The following is a 24,843-nucleotide window of genomic DNA, read 5'->3' on the forward strand; positions in this document are numbered from 1 at the left end:
AAAACGTGACTGTTCTCTTCAAAAGCCAATCGCCTTGATCCTTAGCTGTCTTGGCCCGAGCTTCGTCTCGTTCAGTCGCCAGAAGCGAACCGGGGTCCAGGTTTCAAGCTCGAGAGGGGATGCCTCGGAGTCGTTTCAGAAGCCCCAGTCTGCCACCAGACTGTGATGCACAGCCTGGTTTTGTGCACGCGGCGGGATGGCTCTACGGATGGAAGATGCGAACCATTCGTCGATCCCTTACCTTCACCCCAGTCGCTCATGTTTCGGGCAGCATGATGTATTCCTGAAGATGGTGCAGCTCCGCCTCCCCATCGGAAACGCACAACAACCCAAAATGTCGACTTGCGATTGCATGTTTGGTTTAATACGGGAAATTATCACGACTCCAAGGGTGTCGCCTACGTCTGGGATATGTTTCCCGCCTGCGAGGATCATCCATCGCCAGTGATCCTGGCTGCGAGGCTTCCTTACCCCCCACAGCCACACAGAGAGATGGTTTTCATATAAATTGAAGGAAATTGGGATGAACCATGGCAAAGACAGCAGCACGACTCAGTACCAGCTGAATTTTGATTGCCCTGTCATCCTGCCTTACTTTCTATTCCTTGCAAGAGCCCCAGAACCAAGTTACCAAAGACCCATCGGCCCCCTGTCAGATGCCGCCCCCGACAATCGTCAATCGGCACGACCGGGTCTGCCGCCAGTTGATTAACTAACACGGCTTCCTCTCCTTGCGTAAGCTTGTTTCTGTTTCATGAAACAGAACGGGTCTTGTAATCCTCTGCAATCATTCAATTAAACAGAACGCCGTACATCTGCTGACAGTTGCATCTTTTGGAACTTTGACAATGGAGCCGCAATCAATTTTTCCATGATTTTTTCCCTTTGTATTTTGTCATTGAGGTGGCGACCGATATTGAAGGCGACTTTCGGGATTCCCATATGAATATGTATGAATTATTAATTGGAATTCTATCTTTGGAACCGCCTATAGTGGTCATCGTAAGAGGCTCAATCTTCCGTCGGGTCATCTCAGTCGAATTGATTGCCGGGCTGTTAGTCAGACCAAGGGGCCTCCAAGCCTCAATCCCAGACCGATACATATTAACACGGACGAATTAAATCTTATTTTAGCCTATCTTCTATGGCCAACCTATTTATCAGTGTTTGTGTCCCTGCTGGTTGCGTCAAGCCCAACTCGCATGACAAACCTAGACTCCTGAATGATGCAGCTTGCCGTCTAATTTCTTTCTCCCGTCCACGTCTTACTTTATTCAGGAGTGGTCTCCAAAAACAAACATCTAGAGTCTACTTCATCCAGAAACCTGAAGCCATCAGTTGTTATTGCACTTTCCCTCATACGGTGCTGCGTTCCGTCGTCTGCTTCGGCTCCATATAGGGTGAGCACCATGTTAGCAAGGTAACAACAGTCCAACTCCGACCACAATCAAGCAGCAACATCATTAGCAACATGCAAGATCACTAGTATCCTAAGATCCACCACAAGTCAAGAATGACAGGTCCCAATATCCAAGTCTGCCCAACTTGGTCAACCTGGTGGGACCCTGGTCCATGGGGACGGGTCGGCGTTCCTGCATTAGCCTCCCTCCCAACTCGACCCAAACCAACATTGGGATGAGCAGCCTCAGGCAAAGGATGGCACCAAAAATGAAGTGATGGGCAATCCAACCCAAGTCGGGTTGTCCAATACGACGACGGATCTCCCCTTCCGGATATGTGTCTTACGTCTTCTTCACTATTCCGAAATCTCATTAATTACCCCATAAGTCCGAGTCGCGCATTTAAACCCAGCTTCGTAACTCCGCTTGAGCATGTGAACACCTTTTTTTTTTTTCTCCCTGTATAAGTCGTTGAAGTTCTGCGTCTGAATTTGATTCCGGTTTTCTCTCTCTTCATGAAAGTGTAGTTTCATCTCACAGGGTAGGCAACTTCTGTCAAGAGGTAGCAATAACACTTCACCCCTTCGCCTTTCCTTCAGTTCATACAATGTCCTAACCTCAAACAAACATACACGATTACAACTATGACTTTACTGCCATATCTATACTAGGTGTCAGCTACTCGGCCTAAGATGAGTATCGGCCTTGCGACCCTCGCCCAGTACTTGCGCAACGCAGTTCATGCCTGACTGGATGACCAAATATGAAGATATGAGCCAAATAAAACGTTGCATTTAATTGAAGTAGATACAGGTAATGTGTGAAGAAAGTCAACGCGTCTTGTGAGTGCATACATTCAGTTGTTGCTTGAGTTGGAGAATCTTGGATGTCAGTACAATAACTCCGGGACAGAGTGGACTGCGATGTGATAAAGCTCTGGGAAACAGAGTGCATCAACTCCACAAGCTCACTGCTATGATGAACGATAGGTTGACACTGCTCGTCTTCGACACGCAGGTACCTCGCGGGCGAGCAACGCGATTCCCGGAGTTGAGGGTAGCCAAGGCGAGAGTGTACCAATTCTGCGTTCTTGTTCATCAGTTTAACCTCTACGACGCTGCAGTATTTTCGCGAGATATCTTGTATAGAATAGGTAGGAAATATTTCACGCAGGTTCCGAGAGTGCGCTTCTATACCCAAAGTACGTGTTAATATACGAAGTAGGGTAAAATACTTATGGAGTAGCGCCGCGCATTTTCTCGGGTATTTAATAGTTCGACCTCATTTCAATGGCTGTCAAAGTCGGTAGAGATTGGTGTTTTTGGCGACTCGTTTCTCTAACACTTAACCGTCATGGAGGTTATGTAGTTTCGATCGAACGCGTTCAACGAATATGGGAACTTAGTGTGTCAAGGACTTAGCGCGATGCTATGCGTAAACAACGACAAATTCGAGGCAGATATGGCGTTCAATAACACGAATGAGTATCTTTTAGAGTGCAAGGCGGTGGAAAGAGAAGCATGGCAAAGCGGCAAGTGAAACAGTCAAGAGACGAGAGGAGGGAAGGGAGTGGGTGACAGATCGGGACACACGGACACGGTGGCAAACGAGAGAGAGGATGGAATCTCAAAATATGGGACAATGAAGACGTGTCATCCCAACTTATTCTTCATATTGGTTGAAGATGGCTAGACTACCCAACATTCTCAGATGAATCTCCACATCCTCGGCAGAAGAACCCGCAGAGAAGGAAACTTCTCGTAGAATGTCAAGGGTAGAACAGCGCCACAGACAGAACAATCCCGGTCTAGAAATTTGGGGGGACCTTTCTCGCCAAGGAACCTTGACGGGGGGATATTATTAGCAGCTCCTGTCTGGGGAAAGCTGGTACCAGAGATTGATTAGATTGATAAGATGCGATTGTCATGACTCCCCGAGATCGGACGCTTTTTTAACAACGCGCCGTGTCTTTTTCAAATAACTCGCACTATATTATGGGACAGCTCGGATAATCGATCAAAATAGGAATGAGGTGTACGTAACGAGAAAAGCTCTTCGTTTGTGATCTGGTAGGTGACGCCGCGTCTTGCTCCGGCTGCATTGCAACACAGAGACCAAAAGGTGAAATCTGCTCGTCTCATGACGAGAAAAAACGCGTGGGGCAACCAGTCTAAGGGGGAGCCTCTCAAACCCCCGCGCTCTCGCATAGCCACGGGGCAGCATATGTACAGAAAGAGTGGCTTACAGCAGCTCGCAGACCGCCGGGTCTGTTGTTCCCCATTGTCGCATCTCAAAAGGAAATAACGGAAAACTTCAAAAGTCACGGGCCCACTTGGCTTGGGCTGAGATCACAGGGGAAAAAAGCACCTCACTTCACCGGGAAGGTTCCTGGCTTCTCACCATGGAAGCAAAAAGAGGAGCCCGTCCAGAAGTTGTTATCCATGATGGGCTCTTTGCACGGTTCAACTGTACCTTACCCTACAGATACTAGCTCGTCAGAACCGGCAAACTCTCGATGGGCTATCGTCAAGTGACGCACCTTTGACGAAGAGATGGGCCAGCTTCGCAATCACCGTTTTCTCCCCTTGACCTTGGCAGAAGACCAATCTATGAGCCTTTGACGTATCGCCAGATTGTACTGTAGCTCTCGTTGGCCGCAATGGCTGTTTCCGTGCCTGTATCTTGAACCCTCGTCAGATACCTCTCCTCTCGTCCGTCTTCTTCTCCCCGCTTCACAAGACTCGGTAATCCACTTTCTCACCTGTCCATCAGCAGCCGAAACCCTTGCCTGTCACACTTGATTCGGGGAAAAAGAAACATTGTCTCTCTCTTGGCGAAGCAGCCATCTTTTTTCTTCTCTCCCTTCCTCACACACACACACCTATCCTGCGCCTGTTCTAGCCCGCTTGAAAAAAAGTCCCGCTTTCTATCCCGGCTACTTTCCGCTCCCCGGCTTGCCTCGACCGCCGGGCTGCATCGGCCAAGCCTCGGAAGCCCCCGTTACTTATCAGATCCTGGGGTTAGAAAGACCGCGACAGACAGGGCTCACACTGTACGGAACAAGAGACAGAAAGGAAAGAAGAAAGAGACAAATCAAAATTAGACCCAGCCATGGCGCGCTTTGTGGATTTGGACGACGAGGAAGACGCTGGGGCGGGCCCTGCGGGTGGTCCTCGTGCTGGGGGCGCCCGAGCTCATCATGAGGCCGCCGCGCCGCCGCCTATGCCCATGCCGGTCCCGATGCCGGGTCAGCTACAGTTACAACATGACGCCGACCCCCAGCTGCAGCAGCTCTCCCAGAAAGAGCAGCATCTCCTCCTGCTCAAGAAGCTTCACCTGCTGTCCGCCAACGGCCGGAATGGACCTTGGTCGCACTCCCTGTACAACCCAGAGCCGATAGGCACCATGGACTCTTCCACTTTCAGGGCGCCCGTCACGGACGCGATGCAGATCTATCCGTGAGTTGGAGCCCCCTTTCTCTTTGTTATGATGCCCAATGCCTCAATGGTTCATTCCTTGAAGCCGTCCCGCCCATCATGAGATGTTGCCAGCGCCTCGCGTCTGGGTGTTGTACCCGTCATGATAACTTCTCATACTGACCCCTGACCTAGCATCGCCGTCGCCGTCGCTTCCTCCATCGACCTAAACACTCTCGATGCACTCTCCCGCACATGTCGCCTCATCCATTATGGCCTTCTCCAGTACCGCACCATCCTCCTTGCCTCCACCCTCCACTGCCGTAACGAGAGCGTCCCCGTAGATGGCTCCGAGACCTTTCGCTACCGCGCCCGCGCTGGCAATTGGTTCTACATGGAGGATGGCCGCAGCTACAACGGCAAGTCGGGCGACTGCGCCCGTGACATGGTTGGCGAGTGCCGTAGATGCGGCGAAGTGATATGCAGGGTACGTGCATGAGCCTGCGAGCAGCCGAAGCTGTTAGGCCGTAATGCAGACGCTGACCGGCCGTGTTTAGAACTGTGCCATCAAGCCACCGGCTCCTGTCGCTCTCCGTGAGAGGCATAGGAGGCTCTGCAAGCCTTGCGTCCACGCCCCGATAGCAACCCTCGCAAAACCCCCTCTGGACCCTGACCTTCCCGTCTCCTCAGAGGCTGTGTCGCGACAGATTTGCAAATGTGCGGACGAGGGCGTTTGGCTATGTCAGCCATGTGGACGAAGTATCCGCGGTGCCGATCATGAATATCAACGGTATGTCGCTATTGCCCCCTGTCCAAGTTGCGTAAGACTGACAACGGTTCCAGCATCTGGCGCTGGCGAAACCAATATGGCGAGGTTCTCGGGGGTCTCGGTACTGGCATTGGCGAGGGAGACCGAGGCGTCATCTGCGGCCGCGAGGCAGACTGCTGTGCGGCTAAGGAGCGCGAACAGCAGCTGGACTGCGACGCCGAGGACGCCCGGGACGGAAACGTTGCGACTCCGGGCGGCACGACCCACCCGGCGCCTGTGGATGCGCTCATCGATGAGCTCCGCCTCACCCACGAGCGGACACCGTCTCCGTCCCTCGGCCCGGGCTACCTGCGCCACGAGATCGAGGGCATCGGCGGCATCGTCAAGCGCAAGCGTGTCCGCATGGTGCGCGTCGGCCATTGCGTCCCCGAGTGGGAGGACGAGCGTGGTAGCGGCAGCCGTGTGCTGGGCCGAGAGGTCCGGGGCGTGCGCCGAAGCTGGTGTGGCTGGTGCTGGCGTGTCATCCCCAGCGAAAAGGACTACCTCAATGAGCCAGCTTCATCATCGTCTTCGAGCTCAGGAGGTAGTCGCCGTACGTCGACGTCTACCACGAGGTCGAATGAGTTCAAGTCAAGTCGAGGTGACCTACAAGACATTTAGTGGGCATTTTTTAAGTATATGGGGGTGGATCTACCTGCACCTTGAAGGTGCATGATTTTTTGCTGTTAAATACAGCAGTTACGTATAGGTCGATTTTGGTATAAAGAGGGCTCTTGGGGATTTGAATGGCATACAAGATCCATGGATAATAACGTGGTGGCGGGGTGACAAGACACCCTGGCAATAGGGGTAAAATACACAAGGCTGTTTGCTTGCATTTGGGGAGTTCTTGGTATTTGGCAGTTATACAAAGTGATTTTGCCCATGCGGCCCGGGCTCCAAAAGATCCGCATCTCTCCGAGCTTCCTCACGTCACACATAATCCTACACGTGCCCCGGACGGTCTCGTATGTTTGTACAGGTCCGTTCCACCTATGCTGCGCCGCGCTGCCCTCGTTGGCGTATTCGGTAATAATTTTTCTACAACTCGCCGCGGTAAAGCATCTCTGTCCTCCGCTTGCGATCCTCCCTTGCTTTGGTCCGGATAGCACCCCACCTAGCCTCTCTCCGCTCTTGCTTGGCCTGGAGGGCTTTGAGATGTCCCGCCGGTGCCGGCGCAGCCATCTTGACAAAGATTGTTGAGCAACCAAACTTCTCGGCAAGCTTGTTAACACTCCAGGTCACAGGGTCCTCCGCCCGCAGTCTCTTCATCTCTTGAATATCGGCAGCCTTGAGGTTGTAGTTGGGGTCTCGGCGAGGATAGTTCATTTTTGGAGGTAGTTTGCCTTCGGTGGGAGGAGCCACAGGCGAGCCGGGAGTGTGACGGAGACGTGTGATAGCGGCTCGGCGCGCATCATTCGGAGGGAGGAAGAGGAATGGCGTGTGGAGAGGAGAGGCCTCGGAGGCGGGGGGGTTGTAGATGATAGAGTCGGCGGCGGGAAAGGCGGTCTTTCGGTCGGGTTGGAAGGATTCGTGAGGAGCAATCTTGAGTGATCGCTTCGTTCGAGCCGTCGTCTTGTGACCACGGCTAGGAATGAGAGGGAGCCCTGAGGCGGGGGACTTGAGCAGCCGGGCGGCTGGTCGGGCGAGGCTTCGGAACTCCATTGTGGCCGATGAAGTCGAGTATCGTCGGGGGTCCGAGACGAGAGGTAAGGAGGAGAAGTAATGGCAGGATCGACGAGGATGACAACTTCTCACAAGAGCCTCGTTGACCGGGCTGAGGGCGATTGGCCGCGGCAATTGACGTTCGTGCGGTCTGGAGCTGGACCCTCACGAGCACATTGAAGTCGAAGATCTGAAGTTTCTGCCACTACGCTTACCTAAGGGCCCTGCTTACCTAAAATTTGAGAGTTGGGACAGTCACGTGAGAGATCAATAGCCAAGTCACATGACAGTCACGAAATTTCTGGCGGTCTGAAGCTTAGCCCCTCGGTGGCTGGTCACTGAACCCCTCTGTGGCTTGACCATCCCGCGCTCGCCAATGCCACGCATTCACGCATCCCAAAGCTGACGAGGCCCTTGTTTCATTTGCAAGCATGTCGGTCAATCAAGCAAGATCTGCTGTCCCCGGGAAGTCGGGAGACGGGGAAGCAAACGGCCCCTTATCGGTGGCGAATTGCGGCAGGGGAAAAGGGGGCTTGCCGCAAGGGTCCTGCTCGAGAGCCCTGGGGACAGTGACTGATGGGGAAGCCCAATAACGGGCCTGAGATGTCACCTTCTCTGGTGTTGTTGATCTTGTTCGGGAGCCAAAAGCAAACTATTGTAAACGAGGGATAAGCAGGGCAGACTCTCTCTTGGGCCCCCCTCGTGGGCAACTCAGCTCGGCTGCCAGCATGTGCGGATCCTGCCCCTTATTAGCCTATTCTGTGCTGTTCCGTCAGGGCAGGATGAGGGAGAGCCCTGAGGGAGTTGTCACGAGGTCATAGTTGGTAGCGGGGCTGTCGCCGGGTTGGTGACGGCAGGAGAGGGGGGATGTGATGAGGGATGTGACCAAGATGACCGATAGTGCCCAACCGGATCAAGGAGGGCAGGGCAGGGAAGAACAGGGCAGAGGATGCACCTTGGGCATGGAGAGGAATGATGAGCAAAGCATCAGGTACTGGAATAGAAACCGCATGTTGTCGAGGCTGTGTGAGTGTGTAAGCAGGAGCTGGCAACGCAGCACAGCGCAACACAGGTGAGGCATAACGCGACGACCCAGCCCGATCTCAGCCCATCGGATCGGGGTCATCTGAGATAGGGAGTCAGTCGTGGCCCATTTCTTTCCGTTGTTGCTTTTTGGGACGGCACTGGCTTTTTTTCTTATTCGGATGGGTTCCACGGGATATTGGGCGAGGCATGGTTGGCTGTGCGATGTGCGCTGTGCCTTGCCTTGCATGACTTGCTTGACGAGATGCTCCCATGTCCAACCTATGCATATCAATTCATGCAGCACGGTGCCGAAGATGTAAGAGTAGGGCATGGGCATGGACAAGGCGCAGCGGGCCAACAGAGGGTTGGAGAGCGGTGGAATTGCAAAACGCGAGCCGAGTCTGAGCTTGGGCTGGGCCTAGAAGCATTGGATGTCGTGTATGATGGCCTAGAAGCTGGTTCCAAGCAGGTTTTTGTGATGCCATCAAACAAATGGTGTTGTTAGCATCTGTCCGTCGGGAACCTCGTGGCGCCCGCATGTTCTCGTCTCGTGCTCAAAAGCTCGAGCTCTGGAATTAAATCTCTCGTCAGGCCTGACGGGTTATCACTTTCCTGTACGACTCACAGTTGCCCCATAGTGGCCTTGATAGTGCAATCTTTTGCCGCTACACGTTTGATCCCGTGCCTTGCTCAAGGTGCGCTGATCCTTCAGAGGTTGACGAGACTCGACGTTCCAAAGCCACCTACGCCGTCGGGCCCCTACCTGCCTTACCTGCCCTTCCCGTCAATTCTTCCCCTCCCTCTCTCACTCCCGTCTCTCGACTCTTCTTCTCCCTTAACACGACGGCAAACAGACAATAAGAAACCCTGTCGCTGACGAAGCGAGCGACAATCAACAGAAGCAACGACCACCAACAACACAACAACAACAAACCTTGCGTCGTTCGCCCTCCGCAAGAGTTAACGGCTCCTTGCCGCAGCAATAGCGCGCCCAGCAGTCTCAGCCGCCCTGCCCTCTGAGGCTCGCATCCACTAAATCCACCACGCTATCTCACGGGGGCTGTCTGGCTTTTAAACCTGGGCTGCATCCGCCGAGGATTTCGTCGACGCCCAAGACCTCACAAGTTCTCTCCTTGTCGTTGACTTGATCGACCTGACCTGGAACCTCGAAAGTCCCGACCGCCGTCCACCTAACCAGATTGCGTCACTCGTCCCTCCGAGTGGCTCCCCCTTCCGGACCTCGATACCCAGCAAGCCCAAAGCAAAAGACGGCGGCAGAACGGACAACGGCACTGCCGTGATTAGCTGGTCCCTAACAACTAGCGCTGGCCGGAGCGGGTCTTGCCTCGAGTGTTGGATCGGGAGCTACGGACTGTTACAGGTCACAGCCTCTAGGTATGTGCAGCATCTAATATTCAATGTCTCTCCCGTCCTTGAAGGGCAGCGTCACTCTAGGTCTCAGTGCCGCACGGCCGCTTTGACAGAACTTTTTTGTGATATTTTATTTCGAGATTTTCCTCCCGGTCTCTCTTGTTGTTGTCCCGGCTCGTTGCTCCTCTCGCTTGCCGACCCAGATCTGCATTCCCAACCCTCGTCACTAACCCAACCTTGTTTTCCAGTCAGTCACCCAGACAACTTTCCTCACTGCACGGCCAAAAGTTCCTGCCACGCACCTTCAACCACGGCCACCGTCATCATTTCTCGCCGTTTTACACGTTGGCTCATCCATCAACATGAGCCTCGCCGAAGCAGCTCCCATCACCCGCGGTGACCCATACGCCCCTGTCGATGCCGCCGACGACCAACGGTTAGGCGACTCGACACCTCGAGCTAGCGACTTCATGACGGAGCCAGACAGCCAAACGGGAGACACTAAGAAGGATCCCAAGAGCAAGAAGCGTAGCTTCTTCGGTTTCGGCAAGAAAAAGACACTGTCTCTCACCAAATCCGAGTCCCACAACGAGTCCAAGCCCGAATCTCAATCCCAATCTGAACCCAAGTCCCAGTCCCAGTCTCAGACTCCCTCAAACTCGAACTCGGCCGCCGCGAGCCCGCCTCTGATGTCCCGGGATGCTTCGAAGCTCTCGTCGACAGCGTGGAGCGCGCCCAGTGACCAGGCCTTTGTCCTGCCTTCGTCTCCGGGCCGCGGCTTCAGCGGCTCCCCACGACTCTCCTCCCCTGCGACGTCACAGATCTTTGAGCGTGATGTCCAGGATAGCACCGTACTGAAGCCGAACTCCCCGGCGATCCCGACGCATATCCAGACCGAAAACTACATCCCCCCCGTGCTCGACGACGCATCCGAGGCCATCACGAATGAGAAGCTTGACCCTGACACGGTGGAGATTGTGACGCACAGCTCGCATCAACCCGCCGCCGTGACGGTTACGGGGGCCAGCAACGGCCTTCCATTGTACGACCAGTCGGCTAGTGAGTGGGCAGCAGAGCTCGCTTCCTTTGCCGATCGAGATGCTGTCTCGGCCGACAACGCCTCCAACTACGGGTCTCTCGACTCCTCCGACGTCCGCCGATTATCCTTCATCTCCTTTGCCGATGTTGTACAGGCCGAGCACAACCCTCCCGCGGGCGTTGCGAGCTCCCGTGACAGCATCCACCTCGCAGGGCTCACGTCTCTACCAGCAGCGGTCAACCGATCTCCCTCGCCCATCCGATCCCCAGTATCGAGCCAGGGGCCCGAGACAAGCCCTCCCACAAGCAACCCTGGTAGTATGAAGGGTATTGAGTTGAGCCCGCCTCGGAAGCCTCTGGGAAGTCCCACCAGCACGGCCAACCTCAAGCTCAGTGTTGCTGGAAACGACCTCAACATCGAGACCATGAGCCAAGCTCTCCGACGGACTGGTAGCACCGATCTGAGCAATGTCCGCAGCCATCCCACAAGCCCGATCGAGGGGTCCAACCTTCGTTAAGGGCGATATGAGATGGAGGGGGTAGAGCAGATGAGGAGAGACGAGATGATATCCACACAGCAGCTGCAACACTTTTACTATTTGGTGATTTCACTTCACATTATTCACTTCAACCACGATACCCCACGGGGATCGTCATTTTGATAGGGATCGATCGAGCACCGGGGACTCTGGAATCTGGCAATTGGGAGTTGGAAGAGAAAGTTCGTTAGGCGTCGAGATACTCTACGCGCACTACCGGGATTACGCACATGTTATACTTTTCTTGGTCTTTGCTTGTCCTTTGCTATCATGGAAACTGCAAATATTCTGCAGATGAAAGGTGATGGTTCAAGGTCCAATCAATTCGTCAATTTACTTTTACGTCTTTATTCCTCCGAAAGCGGTCTTGTCAGGGAGACTGTGATGGCAGTGAGGTAACGGCCGACTTTTCTTTGCGTTACCTCGATTGCAGTTCATAGCAGAGGAGTGGAAAGGGGGGATGGTGACGGTGGTGGACAGGCGCATGTTGCACATGTATCCAATATCATATTTGGCACGTCAACAAGGGATTTCCCTCGCCACAGAAAATGAGTACAACCACGTCCTTTTCCGAGACTACAGCTTCGAAAGGCGAGATATAGGCATCAGCGGCAGAATCGTGACGACATGGAGACATTACAGCCGAGACCCTGATGAATTGACTCTGTTGCAGACATGTCATGAGGAAGTTGGCTCGGACGCGGCGAGACCGTCGAGTCTATCACTCATCTCTGACAGCTGAGGCTTGATCCGTGAAAGCCACAAAGGACATTAGACTTTGGAAGCTCACGACAATAATAGAAAAAAAAAGCATTATTCATAAGCACAGAAGTCTCGAGTAGACACGGGGAGGGGTTCGCGTTTGCCGAGATTATGAGGGAGATTCTCGTCCCGGGTCAAGGGCTCCGCGATTACACGGAATGCCGAGTTTACTCGTAGCCGTGCATGCCATGCCATGTTGCAGGCAGACGACATCCATTTCAACTTGCCTTTCATGATGTGGATGACAAGGTGGGCTGGAACCGGTGGTGTGGCACCACATGAGACATGGATATCTTGGGCCTCTCTCAGGAGGGACATGTTGGGGCGGACGCCAGCAGCACGGTTGAGGCTGTCCAAACGGAAGCGGTGTGTAATGGTAAACTGGTTTGCGTAAGGGCCTCTGGTTGCCTGTGTGCTGCCTACTGTATGAACTGATGTCGCCGACTCTTGGGTCGAGAGATGGGCTGTGCTTAATTGCCCAGGACCTCTTTCACGGCAAAGATGGGCCCGCCCGCTCTCTTGTTTTCTGGGACAAGGTGGGCTTGGCGGGAAGGGGAAAAAATCTATGTTTAGGAACCCCCAGTAATTGGTTCATCGCCCTTGTTTGTGTATGTTCCTTGCAACAAGAAGAGTTTAAACCCCCCCTGGCTTGTCTCGGTGCTGGAATATCACACGGTTAGGTTGATCAAGGGGGGTGGCCTCCAAGAAAAAAACCGGACGAAAAGAACCGTAACAATAAAAAGGAAAATAAGGATCTGAGCGGGAAGATGCGCTCTGGCGTAAATGTAGCTCTGCATTGCTGCAGTAGCATTTTTCTGTATACAAAAAGCAAATGCAGCAAAAGGGGAACCCCTGACAGGTGAGATCCGTCAAAGCAAGATTTGAGGCCCTTTTTTTTTTTTTCCAAGATGCGACACGTGGGAGCGTTGCATGCTGGCGGGACAGGACAGAGCCAACAGCTTTGTGTCTTTTCTTGTCGCGTGGCTTTGTTGGATCTTCTTCAGGGGTTGATCGAGGTGATTTAGACACTGTGCTCTTGTCTGTTGTAAGATCTTCAGGAGGTTATCGTCATTGCTTTTGGAACATGTATGTACTTGGTAGGGTCAGGCTTCATTGGGCTCGCTGGTCACGAGGGGAGGAGATAATGTGAGTGAGAGCTGAGTTGAGGCTGACCATCCCATAGGAAACGGTCAGGTTCGTGGCTTTTGAGGCCACCCAGCTATTACCACTAGCCAGGAGAGTAATGCCGAGGCCATTATTGGGCTGTAAAGGGTAGGCCCGACAACTGCTTTCTTTTTGCCCGCACAAGAAGCGCATATCGCGCCCAGTGATATTATCTTGGGAAATCAATCGGCCGTCAAAACCGGTGCTAGTCAAGAGACCGGGTTGGTTTTCCTTGCTGACCACTGACAAAAGACGGAGCAGAGAGCCGATGTTACAAAGAAAAGGCCCTGCCCGGCTTGCGCTAGCGGCTGCTCAAGTCTGAGTGCGAGATGCAGAAACAAGCAAGTCAAGAAAAGGCACGATATCATAAACGGACCAGTCGCATTTGTTCCTGCGTGAATCGGGGAAGAATCACATCCTGCCCCGTCTGGAGGATTATTTTCTTTTTCCTCTTCTTTCTTTCTTTTCTTCATTCTTCAACGTCCGAGCGTTCTTTTTTGCCCTGTTTCTATAGCTCTTGTCAGGGCTAATCACCATGTAACGCGGGTCGAGTCGACCCTCCTAATCCCGCTGGAGGCTAGTGAACGTTGAGATTGGATCCCTGGCCGTGGACGATGATGGGCTTTGGTCCCTTGTTCCCGGTGGCCCCCGTGGCCGTGCTGGGATTTCGTCTGAGCACGAGAGACGGCCTGCCTCGTGAGCTAGGGCCGGGGGGGGTTAAAGCCTCTGCCACAATAAGACGTGCATTGTCTTATAGATTCTATCATAGGTCATTCCTGATTATTCTTTCGACCCATCTTTCACGCATTGAGTGCCATTTGCTGGGGGGAAAGAAACCATCCGAGGATCCCTGCTCCGTGACGAAAGACGGTAGCATCCCCCACTGGCGGCGGATGCCGTGGGCTCCTCTCTTGAGAAACAAACTGGGCTTACAGGCGACATGGGATGAAACCTCGTCCAAGGGAAGGGTGCTTTGGCGAGAGGTGAGTGGCTAGAGTACCCGGAGGGGCGGTGTCTGAGGTGGTAGGGTAGCACAGGAACAATGGCAGAAACAAGAAGGGCTGACGGAACATTCTATACTTTGCCTCTAGACGACGTCTCAGGGCTCGATCCGGCGGCCTCAGGGGTTGACTACTGATGTGATCCATGAGAACGGAAGCTCCGCCGAGTCAATGCAAGAGAGTACTTCACTGCCTAGGTAATTGTAGTCACAGAGGAACCTCGTCCAATTCCATCCCGAACAAGGGGATGGAACATCTCCAAGCTCCACCTCTCCACTGGGAACTGGGACCAGGGCCTCTTCTTGGTGTGTGCCTCCCCCTCCACTGCTCCGGGTTCTTATCCCCGGTCAATTTTGACGATAACGTCGTCGCTGGTGCTAGCGATCCCTCTTTGGTGTGGTGTCTGTGTTTCTGCTGCGAGTCGCCGATTATTTAATAAAACAACCACTAGATAATTAGACAAGCATCTCGCTACGGCCCGCCTTGGTGTCTCGGGGGCACCCTCGCTCGCCTCTTTTCCCTTTCCAAGCGTGGAACAGTACTCCGTAGCAGAAAGGGTTTCTGGAGAAACAAGAAGAAAAAAGTTTCTGGGCAGAGCAGGCCTAGGCTGCTAGAAAAAGCCAAAGAGGGCTGCATGGCGTTCCATTGGAGTCCCTTGTGTGATCGGCAAGGAAAACCGTCATTCGCTGTGTTCCCCCGCTTCTCGAAGCCAGGCCAAGACGGAATAAGCAAGTCGACGAGAGATTCTGGCTTTTTTTTTTTTACTCCTTCTTTTCTTTTCCTTTCTTGCTTCTTTTTGCTTCTTGGAATTATTGTAAACATCATCACATCGAGTCTTGCTCAATCCGGCAGTTGGCTTCGGTTGGGCAACAAACCTAACAAGGGCATTGTTCACTACCCAAGCATCTACTACTACAAGAGTCGAGCTCTGTCCCGTCCCGTCCGGGGGTGGCTGGAAACCCGGTGCCTGCGCTTGAGCCTGTGCTTGCTTGACTGTGGGTTTATCATCCGTGGGCTCCGTCTGGCCTTTCCAACTGGCGCTGAAACGTACCTCGACTGAAGCTACTGAAAGTGCGTGTGTGGCGACCTGGGCTACCTAGACTATTCTACCTACGGGTCAAAAACCGAACCAAACCCACGCCCACGGACCCCAACTCCCGTCGTTCGCTCATATTGGATTCAACTTGATCCATCCATCGGGCCTGGCCTCGGGGTGTAGTAATTTCTACAGCTTTCCCCCCTCCCTCCCCGTCGTCCCCCAATCCCAGTCCAGCCCAGTGCTGTGCTGTATCATACAAGTCGAGGTCACTCACCGCACATTTTCGATCCCTCTTAAAACCACCTGACGACGACCATTTTATCTGAGCGCGCACGCGTATTCTTGTTCGTCCCATCTGATCTGGTTTGGTCTCGGAACTTGCCATCCATCCATCACATCACTCTCATAACCCGTCCCGTCCTGTCCGTCCGTCGTGCAGTGCAGATGAGCATGCTCAGCTGCCGGTCCCGCGCGTTCCCCTCAGCTTGCCATTCTCTGCCGAGACTAAGCCCTCCTCCCCGCAACCGGTGATTGTGCCATTTGGATCTCTTTCTCAACAACCCGGCAACGACGACAGCTGCGATAATTTACACCTCTTTTTTTTTTTTTTCTGCCGCTGCGATATCGATAGCCGACCACCGAGACCCATCAGACCCCGCGCGATAGCGAATACAACCTCACCTATACGCCATCCGCACTGCACTCCGACCCGAGGCACAAGCACCATCCATATCCACATCCACGTCCAGCCCGCCATCGTCGTCGCCGCCTCCTCCGACTTCTCCTCCCTCTTCCTCAGGTCTTCAATGCGGGACGAGCGTGCGCATGCAGATGTGGATCGGCAATGGCATAGGCTTGCCACCGCTGGATATGGACGGACAAGCCCACTTACGACCTGGCGCCTCTAGCGACTCTCTGACCTGGAATCAGACCTCGAGCTCCGAGCTCAACCCCCCGCGCGACCCCAAAATGGAGCGCTCCAGCGCCTCCAACCTGAGGTCCGCCTTTCGATCTACCCTCATTAACGCCGCCGGCACCATCCGTGCAGTCACCCCCGAGCCCGTCGAGCCACCGACCCTCAGCGTTTCTGGGGACTCTCAACAGTCCTCTCGTGGAGCCACCTCGCAGCAGAGCTCGCCGCGGACCATTCCCTCGGGCCCTTCGAGGCGACAGGGCATGATATTCAATGATGTCTTTAGTGAATCGTACGAAAGCAGCGAATCCAGTCCCCCGCGGCATCTGCGACATACGAGCGGCAGCTTGCGGCCTAGGACGCGCACCATGGACACCTCCATGTTAGCCCAGAGGAGCGTACCTCCTACCTCAGAGCGACATCGCGTTGGTAGCGTAAGCTCCTCGGGATCATTACATCCCGCAGACGAACCAAAGCTACAGTCCGGTTCGCTGGACTCACTGCACCATTCTGCTATCTCCGTGCGGGAATCGATAGCAGCCGCCAAGGACAAGAAAAATAGCCGAAGACTTATGAAGCGGCAATCGTCTCGTCCCACCTCTCCTCTTATCTCGCCTCCACCGACAGTCGACTCGCTACCGCTACCCATCGCCACCGACGATGCAAACAAGGTTCTCCTCTTAATGAGAACACTATGTGGCCGGATGCGCGGTGAAATCGAGTACCAGGGTGAGACGGGAGGACCATGGCACAGCGGCGTGGCTTATATCGAGGAGGAAAAAGGATGTCTCATGTTTGACTCGGGCCAGAACGGCCCGTTCCATATCCCTCTGGTATCTGATCTGCGCGGCTGCAGGGTCCTCCCCGTGGATTATCCTGAGTTGACCAAGGAGTGTCTGGAGCTGGTGTGTCTCCAACCTCCGGTGGAAATTCTAATATGCCCTTTGGTGACGGAAGAGTTTGATCTATGGCTGGCAGCCTTGCTCTGCTGGCAACAGCTGCGCCCAACCGGCGTGAAGCTCACCAACGGTAAACCAGCCAGCCAGGTATCGCCGATGAGACCGGAGCTCCGGAGACATGGCTGGTCACAAGAAAAGCACAGGCCCACGAACATCATCAAGGTTGGGAAGGTTATGCTGTGGGACAAGGGCCTCGCCGTTTCACCCCGGGCGATCGTTAAGCGGCCTTCGACTAGGGATCTCCGCTCACCGACTACCTCGTGGAGAAGAGTTTCATGCATTCTCCAGGATAATGGAGAATTCAAGTTGCTGACGGAGAATGACGTTACTGTTTTGTCCATTATCGACCTCTCACAGCTCTCACGGTGTGCCGTCCAGCAGCTCGACCGAACGGTGCTTGATGAGGAATACTGCGTTGCCATCTTCCCCATCTACGCATCAACATCTACACATCTTTCCATCTTTCGGCCAGTCTACCTGGCTCTCGATAGCAGAGTTCACTTCGAGGTCTGGCTGTGTCTCCTGAGAGCATATGCGGTGCCGGATATCTACAAGCTCGATGACCCCAACGCCTCCCAAATATTGGAGCTGGACGATCTAGAATCAGAATACGAGGGCGAGGTGTTCCGACTCGAAAAGACGATCAGCGTCAGGGTTACAGAAGCCAAGATCAAGGCCAAGCCGAGCGGATTTGAAACACCCATACCAGAAAGGCCGGGACGCCCGGAGCCAGATCCCCTGGTCGGCAATTACCTAGCCGAAGTTATACTAGATGGCGAAGTTCGAGCGAGAACCACGACCAAGACGGGAACCAAGAATCCGTTCTGGCGTGAGGAGTGCGAGTTTACCGATCTGCCCCCAACGACACCGCTACTATCTGTTGTGTTGAAGAGGGTGGAGGGCAACCTCGACAGCTCGAGCAATCTCCTCCAAGCTTCTGTGGGACTTCCCAGAACTCGAAACCTGCAGGAGTTTGTGGTTGGTGCTGTTGATATTCCACTTGAGCAGCTCGAGCGCGGCAAGGATACTGAGCAATGGCTTCACATCTATGACGAGAAGCACCAGTCGGTTGGACAAATGCTGATCAGAGTGACACATGATGAACACGTCGTACTCTTGTCGAAAGAATACCAGCCCCTGTCGGACATACTTCACCGCTTCCCTGCAGGCTTGACAAACCAGGTTTCTGCGGCTTTACCGGGACACCTGCGACGACTATCGGAGCTATTCCTCAACATCTTTCAGGTTTCAGGATCTGCTAGCGAGTGGCTGATGGCACTGGTAGAAGACGAAATCGACGGCATTGGAAACCAGGCTTCGATGAAGAAGTATCGATTTAGCAGCCGCCTCAAGTCAAACGACTCTATCGATTCGGGAACCGATCGGGAGCTCATTGTACGAGATATGAGCAAGTCTCTAGCTGGAGAGGCCAACCTTCTTTTCCGAGGCAATTCCCTGCTCACGCAATCTCTCGAGTTTCACATGCGACGCCTGGGCAAGGAGTATCTGGAAGACATCTTACAAGAGAAGCTCTTTGAGATCAACGAAATCAATCCGAACTGCGAGGTGGATCCCAGCAAGACCCCTCACGAAGGAGATCTTGATCAACACTGGACTGTGCTGATCCACTACACGACCGAAGTGTGGAAATGCATCGCCAACTCGGCCAACCGGCTCCCCCCTGAGCTACGACATGTTCTCAAGTACATCCGCGCTGTTGCTGAGGATCGTTACGGTGACTTCCTCCGTACCGTCACGTATACGTCAGTGTCTGGCTTCCTGTTCCTTCGGTTCATCTGCCCAGCGATTCTGTCACCAAAGCTATTCAATCTTCTACGTGACCACCCTCGACCTCAAGCGCAGCGAACGTTCACTCTCATTGCGAAGGCCCTGCAGAAGCTAGCGAACCTGTCGACGTTTGGCAAGCGAGAGGAGTGGATGGAGCCAATGAATCGATTCTTGAACGTACAGCGACAAGCTGTCCGTGACTTTATCGATCAGGTGTGCAGCATCCCTGCAGACCGCAACGCAATCATTGTTCCCGCAGGTTACAGCACCCCCGTCACCATCCTTGGCCGACTCAGTCCCACCTCCAAGGAGGGCTTCCCGAGCCTTCCGTACCTGATTGATGACACGAGGAATCTGGCTGGCCTGGTCAAGCTTTGGGTGGACGCAAACCCAATTGACGACAAGAAGGACGAGGTGGATAACGAACTCCTCGCCTTCAACGACGTCTGCTTTGCTCTGCAGGAGCGTGCCGATGCCTGCTTGGCCAAGGTCGAGTCGGAGCGCGCTCACGAATGCGCCTCATACGCAGCCACAGACGACCTGACCGAGTCTATGGAACAAGCATCCCTGATCGAGTCGCTCTCCATCTCGTATGGTGGCTCATCCACAGCCTGGAATGACGTCTACGAGCCTACTCCAGGCAGCTCTGGCAGCGAGGTTGCCGACGACAACAACAATAACACGGCGACACGTAGTCGTCGACGCAGCAAGGAACACCGCCGGCACCACCGAGAGGGTTGGGAGCACCGCAAGCCTGGTGGTCTGCGGCATGCGAGCGCGAGCGCCAGCAGCACGCTCAAGGCCAAGAATGGACGTATGGGACGCACCATTCTCAGCGGCATCATGCGCATCGGCGGTCGCGGAGAAAGCCCCGAGTCCAAGGAGCCACGGCACAACAAGTGAAGGATATGACATGACAGTTTGCACTACAACAGCATGATGGAGAGCTAGCTCTCTCTACAACCTCACGACTTGATGAAGAAAGAAGAAAGGACCATTTTTATACCACACACACAATTCCCCCCCTTTTTCCTTGTCTCATACTCCCTTCCACAACTTTTTTTCCTATATCAACAACACGAGTATTGGGATGTGGGGATACGGGGAGGTTGGCAAACATGATTTACTCACATGCGAGGCGTTTTTTATCTTTCCTTTGTATGGTTGGAACATTGACCCCCTTTTTCACCTCGTGCGTCACCCTGATATCACCCTTGGAATCATAGTCCAGGGGCAAAACAAAAGGGTGCATGAGGTGAAACGAGACCAATGTTGTCTACACTTTTTTTATGTTTGCCACGGGTGGCTTGGTGAGGCAGGGGAAATACCACTTTGTTGTTTCGGTGCAGCTTTCTCGCGCAAAGGTTGAATAGAAGAGATGGGACGTTTTGCATGGAATTAGGTAGTCAAAGAAAGACTTTGGGATGGGAAACTTGGGGTGGGTTATTTGGTGTACCTCAGTCCATAGACAAAAAAGAACAGACACGGAGCATGTCTATTGTGATGCCCAAGAGTTGTTCCCAAGTTGTGCTTGTCAGGGGATGGATATATATCGACGTGCATGTATCCGTAGACATGGCGAGCAGCAACGACTTCACAACTAGACATAACACATAAAACGAGTCTTTGAATGTGGTTTATTGTAATTGGATGGTATCTCATTCGGCGCCGACTCCTACCCGCTGTCCCTGGCAAGGTGCTGTTAACTTGAAAAAAGATGGATTTCCTCCCCCTTCCATGTCATGTCTCAAAACATCGCCGATTTTAATGCTTGCTCTCCCTCCCTCCCTCGGCAACGGAGGCGCCTTCTATATCTTTTTCTTTGTCTTTGCAAAAATTCCCAAGTCTTTAGGTAAAGAACTTCTTGTAGGCGGCCTTCTCCTTCGCGGCGCGGGCAGCGGCCTTGGTCCGGACGGCGTTGAGCTCCCTGGTGACGGCGCTGTCGTTGGGGGCAAGCTCGTTGGCCTGGGTCAGGTCGCGCAGGGCAGCCTCCTCGTCCTTGAGACGGATGTAAGAGAAGCCTCGGCGGTAGAAAGCCTTGGCGCGGTCAGCATCCTTGACACCACGAACGTCGAGGGCAGACGAGGCGGCGCGGACAGCGTCGTCCCAAGCCTCAAGCTTAATGTTGAGCAGAGCCGAGTTGTTGTTGAGGGAGAAGCGGAGAGCCTCGAGCTCAGCCTTGAGCGAGTCGGGCTGGCCGTCGAGCTCGGGCTCCTCGTTGATGTAGCGCAGGCCCTTCTGGTACTTATCGAGGCCGAGGGAGAAGTTGCCGGACTTGAAAGCGGTGTTGCCGTAGTCCTTGCAGGCGGCGGCGATCTTGAGGACGGCGGGGGCGTCGAGGGTGTCGGTGCAGTCCTCGGGGAAGTCCTCGTAGGGGTCACCGAGGGCGTCGGGCTGCTTGACATCGGCGGCGAGGGCGGCGTCACCCTTGAGCTCACCACAGTCGGCAATCAGGGCCTCCTTGGCGGGGCGGTCACCCGACTGGGTGGTGAGGTTCTCGATCTGGCGGACGATGGACTTTCCGTTGAGGACCTCGCCAAAGACGACGTGCTTGCCGTCAAGGTGGGGGGTGGGGACGGTGGTGATGAAGAATTGGGAGCCGTTGGTGTCTATGGAGGGGTCAGTACGTGAGAGTGAGAAATCGCGGGGTATCATTGTAACATACTCGGCCCAGCATTGGCCATGGACAGGAGGAACGGGCGCTCGTGCTTCTTGGGAAAGGCCTCGTCGTCAAACTTGTTGCCGTAGATGGACTCGCCGCCGGTGCCATCACCAGCAGTAAAGTCACCACCCTGGATCATGAACTGCTTGATGACGCGGTGGAAGATGGAGCCCTTGTAGTGGAGGGGCTTGCCCGACTTGCCGACGCCCTTCTCGCCGGTGCACAGGGCGCGGAAGTTCTCGGCCGTCTTGGGGACGAGGTCGGCGTACAGCTCCATGGTGATGCGGCCGACGGGCTTGCCGCCGAGGGAGATGTCGAAGTAGACGCGGGGTCGCGCGGGGGAATCGCCTTCGGATGCCATGATGAGCTTGTAGTAGACGGAGGGAGAGCGGGCGGGGGAAGGTAAAGAGAGAAAGAGAGTGTAGATGTCAGATTGAGGTTCAAGGTGGGGGAAGAGTGTAGGTAGATATTATTAGATGTCCGAGTCGTTCAAGGTTGGGGCAGAGGCAGAATCGGAGAGAAGGCAACAGAAGAGGGGAGCTTCCTTTCCACTTCCGGAAAAGTCGCGATGCAAGTGAGCCCAAGATCGTGCGCTTATAAGTGGGTAAAGCTGGGTGGGTTGTTGTTGTTTCTCTGACACAGGTTTGAGTTGAGTCTCGAGAGGATGAGAATAACCGAGAGACAGAGGCAGAGAGCTGTGTGGTACTTGTACTTGTACTTGGTTATTAGTGGGCAGAAGCAAGAGAGCCTAGCCGCCCTGCCCTGTGTTATCCAGCAAGCAAAGTGGTTCCGAAATAGATTCGGACCAAGTCGAGAACATCAGCCTCGGGGCAATGCGGGGTATTGTGGTCTGGTCTTGCTTTGTCGTTTCTTTTTCCTTTCTCTCTCTTGTCTGGCAGAGAAAAGAGAAAAGATGCCAACGGCCAGCTCAGCCGGATGACATGAGAAGAGGCAGAGAATAGAGATGCCCCAAATTACAAGGGCAAACGATTTCAGCTCCTTTGAAGGGAAAAGCCTCATCGACGTAAGCAAGCAAGCAAGCAAGCATCACCGGAAACTTGAAGAAAGAGAGAAAAGAGACAACAAAGCGTTGATTGACAGACCAGGGGGAGATGGGGGTACCCGGTCAGACAAGGCTATACAGCTACTATCGAGGGATCAAATATCAAGCCCAGAAATGCAACAGGGTGAATCAGTATCGACTCGTTTGTTACACCAGTCTTGGCATGGATGGAGAACAACTGGATTTCTTTTTTGAGGCAGAGAGACAAACTGTAAGATGTTTCAGACAATCAAGGGTATCACCCCAGCCAAGACACATTCATTCCCTCTCATACGCAGTCCCAAAAGCCATCTTCTCACTCTCACTCTCACTCTCTCCCACGGGAGGGTATTCACACCCGCCCAACCCCCGTGCCGCTCCCGGGTGGAACTCCCTAACCATGGACCCCCGTCAGCAACCGGACAGGGGATAGGGCTGCCGATGCGCCTACGCACGCCTGCGACGGCACGCAATACCACCCACGCAACAGGGCTTGCTTGCTTGCTCCAGCGTTAGGTCGGAGCGGGCTGTTTAAAATCTGCCCAACAGGGTCCAGTCCGTTCCGCGGGAGGGAAAATGCAAGCAAGCAAACCAGCACACATCTCCGAGACCCCTGATTCGCTGGTCCCTGGGCCCCGGGCTGTCAGTCTAGAGACCCCTGGTCCTGAGTCTGATGAGAGTCGTCCAGTGGTGAACCTGTGTGCCCTCTTTTTTTCTGTTCAGGTCTGAGACAAGAATGCTACCCTGCGTCGTTTGCGGGCCAACCTTTTCTGAGGCGGCAACAAGGCCGGCTCTTCGAAGGGGAAGGGGGGGACGCAAGGGAAAAGAGGAAGGAAAAAGAAGCAAAAGGCTCTGCTTGCGTGCGATGCGAGATGCAGATCCTGATTACATATCGGCCAATCGTTTGTCTTTAGCCCATGTTGTTGTTGGTGATGTTTGTCTTTTGTCTTGCCGTTTTGATAAACGGGAGAGAGAACCTGAGCCGTCCCAGTGCCAAAGTCCGGGCACCCCGGGTAATGAATGATTGCGTCAAGTTGCAGCAAGCAGGCTTGGATGTGAAATTTCACCTTCTTTTTTCTTGTGTAACGCAAGCTTGTCTGTGATTGTTGGTGCCAGCCCATCTAAAACTAAATTCCTCTAATTAAAGATTTGCGGCCGAAACACACATACACTTTTCCCCCCAGCAAACCTCCTCTATACTTCTATAGCCTACCTAATGAACAACTTTCTCGCCATCTCTCTATAGAATCCTCTAGACAAGGGAAAAAAACAATCGACCCAGCCTCGTTGTCTCTTAATCAGTCTTGGCACCATTCTTCAGCTCTAGAGTAACCTGCTTGTCGTCAGCCTAAACAAAGCCTCTCGAGTAAAAAAAAAGAAAAGAAAATAGGCTCACCGGTCCGTCGTTGACGAGAGCCACCTCCATCATGGCCTGGAACTGTCCGTCCTTGACCCTCTCCTCCTGGTACCCGGCTCGCACCTTTTGCACAAAGTAGTGGTAGAGCCGCCGCGCCTCCTCCGGGTTGGCCGCGCCATGAAAGTCGGGCTTGGCGCCCTTCTTGGTACTGGCCAGCAGCGTAAACTGCGACACTGCATCCCAGCATCAGCTCGTCTCTTTCAACCGTGGCTTGCTAGGAGGGATGGGATGGGAGGGTTGGGCTGAACCTACCACACAGGACCTCGCCCTCAATGTCAGCTACGCTGCGCTTCCACTGCTCTCGGTTGTCAGATCATGTTCATGTTCCCCTTCTACACTCAAGTAAGTACCTTGCCTCCCTCATCGTCGTCCCAGAGCTTCATTCGGAGCACCTTGGCCGCCATCAGGTCGGCCTCCTTCTCCGTGTCCCCGGGGGCGACGGCGGCAAAGGCCAGGACGCCCTTGCCGATGGATGAGATCATCTCCTTGTCCACCGTCACGGACGCCGACAGCACGCGCTGCAGGATGACTGCTCGAGTGTCATGTGTGAGCCCCTCAGCCGTTTCACCTTTGTCGACTGCCGCGCCGCAGTCTCGAGACGGGGGGCTCTTGTCTGCACGTACCCTTCATATTTGGATATGTAACTGAATTCTTGACCGTTTCGAGATGTTTGAGCTGAGTTGTCGAGTCGGGTAATTTTTAACCAAGATCGGGAACCCTTCCGAGCTCTATAACAGTAGCCAGTAGCAGTAGCAGTCTTGGCATCGACAAGCGGACAACGCTGATGAAACCGGAAATGAGTCACCGGCGCAAAAACGGTTGTGATATTGAAA

The 24,843-nt window shown here is 53.9% G+C and overlaps 6 protein-coding genes across 6 annotated transcripts; 3 read left to right on the forward strand and 3 right to left on the reverse strand.

Annotated features, from left to right (window-relative positions):
- Window positions 1-4,511: 4,511 nt before the first annotated feature.
- Window positions 4,512-6,245, forward strand: LRP88_02591 (uncharacterized protein; the record flags this gene model as incomplete). Its single annotated transcript, XM_083239235.1, has 4 exons — window positions 4,512-4,858; window positions 5,012-5,303; window positions 5,374-5,606; window positions 5,660-6,245. 4 exons carry the CDS (start codon window positions 4,512-4,514, stop codon window positions 6,243-6,245), a joined length of 1,458 nt encoding a protein of 485 aa, XP_083104365.1.
- Window positions 6,246-6,665: 420 nt separating this feature from the next.
- On the reverse strand, window positions 6,666-7,289 carry LRP88_02592 (mitochondrial 54S ribosomal mL58 domain-containing protein; the record flags this gene model as incomplete). Its single annotated transcript, XM_083239236.1, has 1 exon — window positions 6,666-7,289. One exon carries the CDS (start codon window positions 7,287-7,289, stop codon window positions 6,666-6,668), a length of 624 nt encoding a protein of 207 aa, XP_083104366.1.
- A 2,759-nt stretch (window positions 7,290-10,048) lies between these two features.
- On the forward strand, window positions 10,049-11,242 carry LRP88_02593 (uncharacterized protein; the record flags this gene model as incomplete). Its single annotated transcript, XM_083239237.1, has 1 exon — window positions 10,049-11,242. One exon carries the CDS (start codon window positions 10,049-10,051, stop codon window positions 11,240-11,242), a length of 1,194 nt encoding a protein of 397 aa, XP_083104367.1.
- Window positions 11,243-16,198: 4,956 nt separating this feature from the next.
- Window positions 16,199-19,792, forward strand: LRP88_02594 (uncharacterized protein; the record flags this gene model as incomplete). The annotated part of the gene is made up of 1 exon (XM_083239238.1): window positions 16,199-19,792. One exon carries the CDS (start codon window positions 16,199-16,201, stop codon window positions 19,790-19,792), a length of 3,594 nt encoding a protein of 1,197 aa, XP_083104368.1.
- Window positions 19,793-20,737: 945 nt separating this feature from the next.
- On the reverse strand, window positions 20,738-21,912 carry LRP88_02595 (cyclophilin-like domain-containing protein; the record flags this gene model as incomplete). The annotated part of the gene is made up of 2 exons (XM_083239239.1): window positions 20,738-21,498; window positions 21,555-21,912. 2 exons carry the CDS (start codon window positions 21,910-21,912, stop codon window positions 20,738-20,740), a joined length of 1,119 nt encoding a protein of 372 aa, XP_083104369.1.
- Window positions 21,913-23,887: 1,975 nt separating this feature from the next.
- Window positions 23,888-24,534, reverse strand: LRP88_02596 (D-tyrosyl-tRNA(Tyr) deacylase; the record flags this gene model as incomplete). The annotated part of the gene is made up of 3 exons (XM_083239240.1): window positions 23,888-23,926; window positions 23,990-24,175; window positions 24,361-24,534. 3 exons carry the CDS (start codon window positions 24,532-24,534, stop codon window positions 23,888-23,890), a joined length of 399 nt encoding a protein of 132 aa, XP_083104370.1.
- Between the last annotated feature and the right edge of the window lie 309 nt (window positions 24,535-24,843).

Source organism: Fusarium phalaenopsidis, assembly GCF_050370095.1.
Source record: "Fusarium phalaenopsidis strain FUZ10S chromosome Unknown contig_32286, whole genome shotgun sequence".
Classification (NCBI taxonomy): Eukaryota; Fungi; Ascomycota; class Sordariomycetes; order Hypocreales; family Nectriaceae; genus Fusarium; species Fusarium phalaenopsidis.